This window comes from Macrobrachium rosenbergii, chromosome 44, assembly GCF_040412425.1.
Source record: "Macrobrachium rosenbergii isolate ZJJX-2024 chromosome 44, ASM4041242v1, whole genome shotgun sequence".
Taxonomy (NCBI): Eukaryota; Metazoa; Arthropoda; class Malacostraca; order Decapoda; family Palaemonidae; genus Macrobrachium; species Macrobrachium rosenbergii.
This window is the reverse complement of record NC_089784.1, coordinates 32,638,070-32,648,069: the sequence shown is the minus strand read 5'-3', so window position 1 is coordinate 32,648,069 and position 10,000 is coordinate 32,638,070. Positions and strand designations below refer to the sequence as shown.

At 38.9% G+C, this 10,000-nt stretch overlaps 1 protein-coding gene across 1 annotated transcript in view; it reads left to right on the top strand.

Annotated features, from left to right (window-relative positions):
* The window catches only part of LOC136829581 (nucleolin-like), a 45,861-nt gene extending 36,621 nt beyond the window's left edge, over positions 1 to 9,240 (top strand). The window contains exon 5 of the mRNA XM_067088430.1: positions 9,113 to 9,240. Within this exon, the coding sequence (XP_066944531.1) occupies positions 9,113 to 9,240 (128 nt within the window). The remainder of the gene's footprint in view (positions 1 to 9,112) is intronic.
* Positions 9,241 to 10,000: the final 760 nt, after the last annotated feature.

The window sequence follows — 10,000 nt, the reverse complement described above, 5'->3', positions numbered from 1 at the left end:
AGTAACGAAGTCATAAAAACAACGCCGCTATTATCTAGTATCACGCTAGAAATCATTTTAACGCCGGCCGTAACGAAAGTGCATAGCGCCAATTATCGCCCTTAAGAAGAACATTATCGGCCTTTTTGCTACAAATAGCAACTGACTGAGCACGCTGTTCCAGTACGACTGCTCAGTACGGAGAGGGTATAATCATGTCTCTTTCAGACCACCATACCTTCAATCACCGCCCTCATTACCTGTATCTCGACCACGGTGATTACGCTCCTCTCTTCCTCCTCCTCCCCCTCCTCCTCCTCCTCCTCCTCCTCCTCCTCCTCCTCCTCCTCCTCCTCCTCCTCCTCCGCCGACGACGAAGACGACGAATTACCGCAAAACCGGCGGCACCAAACCGGGAGGCTGCGCGCGGTTTTTCTCCGCTACCTATGGGCATCGTAAAGCCCCATACTTACGCACCCCCTTAGTAGACAAGTCCCACCTTCTGGGGTTTTAGGCAAGTCCCACCTTATGGGAGAAACCCTCAACTACTCGGCTCGCGAATTTATTTCAGTTTTCTTGATGCTATAAAACTATTACCGAGAATTCAGCTGTTTGCTTTGGTTGGGTTGGTAGCCGCCATCATATTGTTTCAACCGTGTAAGTGTTTACTTTTCTTAGAGGAGGTAGATTCGACCGCGAGGATCTTTCGCGGTGGCGGAGACTTGGGGTTAGAGGCGCCGGGTGGTGGTCAAGAGAGATTTTGATTCCTTTGGGTTGTCACCTTATTAATTATTTTTTTTTGAGAGGGGGGGAGGGGTTTCGTTGTTTATAATTCTGTACATTATTGACTTGGCCGTTTTTAGCGGAAAAGGTGCTTTTGTCCCTGAAGTGTGTGTGTGTGTGTGTGTCTGTGTATGTGTGTATGTGTGTATATATATATACTCCTATATATATATATATATATATATATATATATATATATATATATATATATATATACATATACTGTATATATATATATATGTGTGTGTGTGTGTGTGTACACACATATATACATACATACATACATATACACACACACACACACACACACACACACACACATATATATATATATATATATATATATATATATATATATATATATATATATATATATATATATATATATATATATATATGTATGTATATAGTGTGTGTGTGTGTTCGTGTATGTGAGGGCAGAGCTAGTCAGTTACGTTCCAAACAAAGGCTTTTACCAGGTCATTCATTTTATTGAATATCCATCGCACCATTTGGTTTGATAAACTTAGGCAGTAACACGTTATCTATGTATATATATATATATATATATATATATATATATATATATATATATATATATATATATATATATATATATATATGTGTGTGTGTGTGTGTGTGTGTGTGTGTGTGTGTGTGTGTGTGTGTGTGTGTAACACGTTATCTGTATCTTTGAAAAGGCAAATATGTTTATACGGAATAATTCTCCAGTTTTTCGGTGCAATCTATTGCTTATAAACTTGGTAAGTGCCTCCCCCTCTTGCACCCACGAGTGCGCTGGGGACCTCTCAAAATCAACCATAAGTCTTCCGAAGCTATCAGCCTTCTCTCTCTCTCTCTCTCTCTCTCTCTCTCTCTCTCTCTCTCTCTCTCTCTCTCTCTCTCTCTCTCTCTCATATTACATGTTTGCATTCATTCGAAATAACCTTTTATGAATGTATGTTACACTTGTGTTTATATGTACATCCCTGCAATTTCTAACAACCATATATTCTCTCTCTCTCTCTCTCTCTCTCTCTCTCTCTCTCTCTCTCTCTCTCTCTCTCTCTCATTCAATACATATATGAATTTATGATATTCGACCAGTCTTTACGTGTACATAAACATTCCCGCAACTTCTAACATGCTGTAGTCTCTCTCTCTCTCTCTCTCTCTCTCTCTCTCTCTCTCTCTCTCTCTCTCTCTCTCTCTCTCTCTCATTCATTACATATATGAACATATAATATTCGACTTGTATTTATATGTACACAAACATTCCCGCAATTTCTAACTGCCGTATATTCTCTCTCTCTCTCTCTCTCTCTCTCTCTCTCTCTCTCTCTCTCTCTCTCTCTCAGGTTTGCCAAGTCGCCTTCAGCAGTCTCCTGAAGTGCATGATATGTGACTATATCATGCGGTTGGTCCTGTGTTTTATTGTTATGGTTCCCGGACCCTATTGCGATCATGCCTTGCCCATGGTAATATGAGACCCACAACTCAAAGGGTACTGCTGCCTCTCTCATCTCGTACGCGCGAGAGAGAGAGAGAGAGAGAGAGAGAGAGAGAGAGAGAGAGAGAGAGAGAGAGAGAGAGAGAGAGAGTACAGCTGTTAGAGATTTCTGGAATGTTAGTGTACACTTGAAGACAAATCGAATATTATATGCTCGTATATGTAATGGGAGAGAGAGAGAGAGAGAGAGAGAGAGAGAGAGAGTGAGAGAGAGAGAGAGAGAGAGAGAGAGAGAGGAGAGAGAGTGAGTACAGCTGTTAGAGATTTCTGGAATGTTAGTGTGCACTTAAAGACAAATCGAATATTATATGTTCATTATGTAATGAGAGAGAGAGAGAGAGAGAGAGAGAGAGAGAGAGAGAGAGAGAATACACTGTCAAGAAATTGCAGGAATGTTAGTATACACGTATAGACAAGTAGAATATCGTATGTTCATATGTGTAAGGAATTTGAGAGAGAGAGAGAGAGAGAGAGAGAGAGAGAGAGAGAGAGAGTACGGCTGTTAGGGATTACAGGGATATTTGTGATAGATGTAATGAATGAGAGAGAGAGAGAGAGAGAGAGAGAGAGAGAGAGAGAGAGAGAGAGAGAGAGAGAGAGAGAGAATACAGCTGTTAGAAATTGCAGGAATGTGTGTATACACATAAAGACAAGGCGAATATTATATGTACATCAAACGTTATTTCGAATGATTGCTTAGATATAATGAGAGAGAGAGAGAGAGAGAGAGAGAGAGAGAGAGAGAGAGAGAGAGAGAGAGAGAGAGAGAGAGAGAGAGAGAGAATCCAGCTGTTAGAAACTGCAGGAATGTCACAGCGTATAATCAAGGCCACCGAAAATAGATCTCTTTCGGCGTTCTAGGTATAATGCTGTAAGAGCCGCGACCCTTGAAACTTTAACCACGGTCTGGTGGTGGCCTATCCTATATTGTTGCCAAAAGCACGATTATGGCTAAATTTAAGCTAAATTTAACCTTAAATAAAATAAAAGCTACTGAGGCTAGAGGGCTGCAATTTGGCATGTTCGATGATTTGGCGCAACTGAAATGCTATGCAAGAATTTGTATAAAAGCTACTCAGAAGTTTTCAAGGAGGGGTTTGTGCGGGAAGTTATAATCAAACTGAAGAGGAACGGGAGCGTTTTAGTAATCAATTTAGGACGCCTTTTAGTTTTCTGTAAAAGAAAACTATTGAGATGGATATTTGTCTGTCCGTCCGCACTTTTTCTGTCCGCCCCCAGATCTTAAAAACTACTGAGGCTAGAGGGCTGCAAATTGGTATGTTGATCATCCACCCTCCAATCATCAAACGTATCAAATTGCAGCCCTCTAGCCTCAGTAGTTTTGATTTAATTTAAGGCTAAAGTTAGCCATAATCGGGAGTGTGGCACCGTTATAGTTGCCAACAACACAGGCCACCGCTGGGCCGTGGATGAAAGTTCCATGGGCCGCGGCTGAGAGTTCCATGGGCCGTTGCTGAGAGTTTCAGGCAGCATTAACAACAGGCAATAATGACTTGTTGTTAATGTTGGTTGTTTTTTGTTTTATTATATACGCGATATTTTGTTATGAACTCTTGCTTTTAGATTATCAACAATTTGGCTTTTGTTAACAATAGGTAATAATGATTTGTTGTTATTTAATGTTTTTTGTTTTGTTTTATACACGCGATAAGATTTTGTTTGAAACCTTGCTTCTAAATTATCAACAATTTGGGCTTTTATTAATAACAGGTAATAATGATTAGTTGTTATTTAATGTTATTTTTGTGTTTTATATACTCGATAAGATTTTGTTATGAGCCCTTGCTTCTAAACTATCAACAATTTAGCTTTTCTTGTTACTTAATGTTTGTTATTTCCTACTTCTAAACTAACAACAATTTAGCTTTTGTTAACAAGAAATAATAAGGATTCATCGAGGTTCTTTGTTTGTTGAACGTCTTTGAATCATACTAATTATGCAAAGCTTTCTATTTGTCTTAATCATTTCCTAATCGCGCGTTTTTTTATTTTTTTCACCTTTTATTCTCTACATTTTCTTCCTCCAACTTCCTACTACTACCACCACCCCCTTCCAGCCTGGCTGCATTTTAGTTGAGCTAAGGCCCCCTCCCGCCCCCAAAAAAGAAAAAAACTCACTTCTTTTTTCCCCGTTTAACCTTCTCTGGCTTGCCGTCAGCTGGTTTTGATAACAGCATTTAACTCTGAATTACGCAGTAAACACAAACAATGGATACCTGAAGAAACCTATTCATATTCCTTTCCGGACCTTAATTATGAACTATGTATCATAACAATGTAACCCACGTGACAGCTCCGAGTTATGCGTGGATGTGAGTGTGTACGTACGTATGTTCGTTTTCCGTCTGCCAAAATCGGGGTTCCGTTTCGACCCTGACTGGGTGAACTTTGGGCCAAGATCGTTTTTGGGGTTTCCTTGGTGTGTGAGTGAAATATTCCTTTCGTTGGAGATCTTAAAGAATCTCACAGGTATAGTAGAGTAAATTAATACATTGATTGTTTTAATTTGACCTTAATAATGAGATTTTTCTTCATCACTGAAGCTCAACATAATTTTTCAGTACAGAAATAAAACTTTAAAATGGAAGAAGCACAAGAAAGTAAATTTACAATATCTTAAAAAGATATATAGAGTTTCTTTCTTTTGGGAAATCAAAATCACGAAAAACTACATTATTCTGAAGTTGCTTGTTATTCAATAAGTCAAAAACTTAATTCAGACCAAAGAAGAGAATTATGTAAATCTACGAATCATGTCCGTAATCAATTTCGCTGATTTAATGCGCAGGAAACCTTGCGCAAAGAAGTGATTGTCACATTACAATGAACTCATTTTGCAAGGTGTTACAGGTGTTGAATTAGTTAATGAGGTTCACTGGAAGATGGATATAATGGAATTCGACGAAGTAATAAGCTTAAGTAATAAGTAATAAGTCCTATGGGCCGGTGTGACAGCAATGATCAGCCTGAAGTCCAAAAAGTCAGCCAAGTAACGAAGTCCAAATTATGAACAAAGAAAATCTTTACCGTGAACAGAACATTATGAGTCTCTTTTCCTAGTTTATGTGCATAGTGAGAACTGACTACACTTAATCCATATGAAAAACAACGCAAATACTACAAAGGAAACAACTTATTGGGAAGGTTTAAATTTAGCATACAGGACATATACTCCAGCAGGAGATGACACAACGGCCATTCAAACTGAGAGACCCCATGGGGGGCGGGGGTAGCGCCGTCAGTGCATCTTATGAGGTGCACTGTAGGCATTACTGAAGGTTCTTTGTAGCGTCCCTTCGGCCCCTAGCTGCAACCCTTTCCACTCCTTTTATTGTACCTCCATTCATGTTCTCTTTCTTCCATCTTGCTATCCACCCTCTCCTAACAGTTATTTCATAGTGCAACTGCGAGGTTTTCCTCCTGTTACACCTTTCAAACCTACCTACCATTAATTTCTTTTCCAGCGCTGAAAGACCTCTTAGGTCCCAGTGCCTGGCCTATGGCCTAAACTCTATATTCCATTTCATTCCAAACTGAGAGAACTAGAAAAATGAGTTATGAATATATTAAATTCCAATGGGATTGTCCAAATTATACTTTTTTCCTTTCCCTGTACGAAATCTTCCAAGTTTCCCAAAATTTCTCTCCCACTAAGGAGGCAGTACAGTCAGTGCACCTCACGTGGTGCACTGTATGCATTACTGAAGGCAGTTTGCAGCGTCCCTTCGGCCCCTAGTCGCACTCACTTTTTGGTACGTTTACTTCACCCCCAGCCCCGCTTCCTTTCTTCAGTCTTGCTGTCCAACCTCTCTAACTACTGTTTTTCTGTTCCGCCTGTAGTTCCTTGTATTTCATCTCCTTTATTTTCTGGATCACTTTATCTTGCTGTCCAACCACTCTGTCTTAAGCACTGAATGGCTGAAAGTGCTGCCTGCCCCCCCAACCCAGTGCTTGGTTTGACAGCCTAAATTTCATAAGCAGATTGTCTACCTAAGTTACTTTTCCAGTTGGTGTGTTTTATATCAGAATGCCACAGAGAATGTTTTACTGTCTTTTCCTCAGTTCCTCTGAATGGAAATGACTCTTATCCAGTCGCAACCAATCAGAATGTCCCGCGGCGGGACTTGACTTTATCGATAAGAAAAAAAATATAATTGAAATTTCAGTATCAAATCACATGAACAACGACGTGATACTATTTGAAATATGTAGAGAATTGATGTAAAGTAATTTTGAAACCTGTTGCTGTCTGTGATTAGATCAAGTTTTTTCTCTGCTTTCGGAGCTTTTCAAAGACATTTAAGAATAACTTTTAAAAAATATATGATCAAGATATTTCTGTATGGCTTATCAGGATGGGCATAGTTTTCTGACTTGTGAAGCTTTTTTGGGGCTTTTGAGGCAATTTGGATATTTTGTTTTATTTATAGTGAACTGTGCCTCTTTTCTTTCAAGGTATTTCGACGTGGCTTGTAACTTTGAGCAAGATAATCCTTTCTTTTCTAATTTACTTTACTCGTTATTAAATAAATCCAAATTATTGGCAGTTTAGAAGTGAGAGTTGATTACAAAATTTCACCGCGAACAAACAACACACAACAACATTAAGTACAACAACGAAAACAACAACATGAAAAGAGCAAGAGATACGTCGTGGTGTTGTGAGGGGGAAGATCCATTTTATAAGCAAAAAAAAAGCAAGAAACAAAAAAACAAAAGAAAAAAAAGACCGGTGTATAGCGTTTGTCTATTGTTTATAGACGCGCCCCGGTGAGGATCACCACTGGTGGGTCATAACAATAAATGACAGTCGCCCACTCATGAGGTTCTCACTAATCATACACGTCTTGCAGCGGGAGAGAGAGAGAGAGAGAGAGAGAGAGAGAGAGAGAGAGAGAGAGAGAGAGAGAGAGAGAGAGAGAGAGAGGAAAGTGTAAAGAGAATTGGCGAAAAGGAGGAAAATTGTAAGTGCTTATTAAATTTTGTGGAGTCACGAAAACATACACCCCCCCCCACACACACACACACGCACACACGCACACACACATACAGATATATACACATATATATAGATAGATAGATAGACAGATAGCTAGATAGACAGACAAAAGGATAAATTTGTTCATCAAGAGCTTTTATATCATTAAAAAAAATATATTGCATCAATGTCACTCATGTCCGATGGGCAAACGATAAATAACATTGTATCTTAATCCATGTATTTTTGATATGTTAATCTATTTATACTTGATACAATATGCATAAGTTCGTCATAAGAAAGAGCCACGAGCTTATAAGAGAATAATCATGGCCTTGTTTGTCGTCGTAAATAAGTCGCAACGACGCTGACTTGAAAAACCACATATGTAAATTAAATAAGCAGAAGCTTACAGATATTCAAAATGATGAGTGAAATGGAGGTAAACGAACTCACAGATATGAAATCAAGATGGAAGTTTAATCAGACCCAGAATAATTTGGAAGTAAGGGGTTATAACAAAATTTCATGGCTTATATAAAAAAAAAATATTAAGTACAACAAATCATGATTAATTATTGTTAACAATATCTGAATTATGGTTAACTTAGAAGTTAGGGTTCGTAACAAAATATCAAGATGGAAGTTTAATCAGACTTAGAATAATTTGGAAGTAAGGGGTTATAACAAAATTTCATCGCTTATATAAAAAAAAAACACGCAATATTAAGTACAACAAACCATGATTAATTGCCGCTAACGATATCTGAATTATGGTTAACTTAGAAGTTAGGGTTCGTAACAAAGTATCGAGACGGAAGTTTAATCAGACTCAAAAAAGAATGACCATGAAATCAAAGCATTGATCAGCAGCGACGAATAAGCGCACCCATAACTTACAGAGCAAAAGAGGAGAACGGACTCAAAACATTGATAAAGAACTCGGGAGGCGCAGTAAATCAAAACCTTCATTAGCAAGTATAAAGGAAAATTAAATCAAGACGCTTCGGACGCTGAATGGGAGAAGCGGGTTCAATTGGGCATTCTCGTCACGGGGGTCTTCCTTCGGACAAAAAAAAATTAACGTAACACATCTCCTACGGTTCCTTGGACTTTCACCAGACCAAAGGAAACCGCGCTCCTGCCACTGCTTTTCTCACAAAGGACGCTGCTTCGTTATCTGGCCTCGCCGCTGCTCTGGGATCTTGATTCCTACGCAGGATATTTATTGCTCTTAAGAGCATCTGGATGAATCAACAAACAGCTCCTTGCAGTGCCAAGGGAGAAATAGAACTCGCCTGGTCAGTCTCTCTCTCTCTCTCTCTCTCTCTCTCTCTCTCTCTCTCTCTCTCTATTAGCAGATGGCTTTTGTATCCTTCAAATTCTCTCTGCCTCTCCAATTATATATAAAAAAAAGGCTTGAAATCACAAACACAATCTCTCTCTCTCTCTCTCTCTCTCTCTCTCTCTCTCTCTCTCTCTCTCTCTCTCTCTCTCTCTCTCTCGGCTATATAAAACAGCGTTACAGTCATGTATAAGATCTCTCTCTCTCTCTCTCTCTCTCTCTCTCTCTCTCTCTCTCTCTCTCTCTCTCTCTCTCTCTCTTCTTCTTCTTCTTCTTCTTCTTCTTCTTTCTCTGTGTCTCTATACCTTCTTTGGTTCTCCAGCCTTTCCCTCGCCCTCGTTGTCCCCCGCCCCTGTGGGAAAAGGAGGTCCCTAACGACATCTTGATTTCGGTGACACGTCCCTCCTGCTGGAGGAGGAAGATCATGCGCTTCCTGATGGCGTTGATAGCAATGGGTGATTACGGTTTAGTAACGTCTGAAATTATACCCGCGAAGATCAGCTGATCGAGATACCGTTGCGAAAGAAGTGTCTCGTTACCTACGAAGAAGACGACGACGAAGGAGGAGAGGAGGAGGAGGAGGCGGAAGAGGAAGAGGGCGACGAAGAAGTGGACGGGGGCTAGTTCTTCGAGAATCTAATTTTAAACCAGGCCGGGCCCCATCATGCTGGTGGGAACTGACTGCAGGTTGTAAAGAATCTGAAGGCGGCCAATTGTGTTTTGCAATTATGCAAAGCTGGTTGCTTCTGTATTTCATTTTATTACTTGTGTATACATACATACATACATACATTTATACACATACACATATATATATATATATATATATATATATATATATATATATATATATATATATATGTATGTATGTATGTATGTATATACATATAAATATATGTATAGATATAAAAATATATATATACGTGTGTATATATAAATATATGTATATATATTTTTTTCTGATCATCAGATCTTACTGACGTCTCATGAAAAGAAAGAAATCTATTATTGTAATTTCCCTTTAAGGAAGCTGACATTCTGTGATGCCTGTCTTCGAGTCTAAGGTTAGCTCAGAGTTCTGAAATAAATCTATTTTATTTGTGTTACACTGAATATTACAGACCAGCCTCCTTTTGCTGTTTTGTGTCGTTCGGAGCGTTTTTAAAAGAATTTTCATCATATTTAATACAGCTAACGACGAGATAGCGCAATATTCTCCCAGGTTTGCGCAGGAAGAAACATGGATCAGAATATTTTGATATGATCTGGCCCTGTAGAGAGAATGGAAAACCAAACTGGTGGTGAAAAAATGAATTATTCGGAATTATTGGAGGAAGGAGAAGAATACCCTGAAAGTAGTGTATATATATATATATATATATAT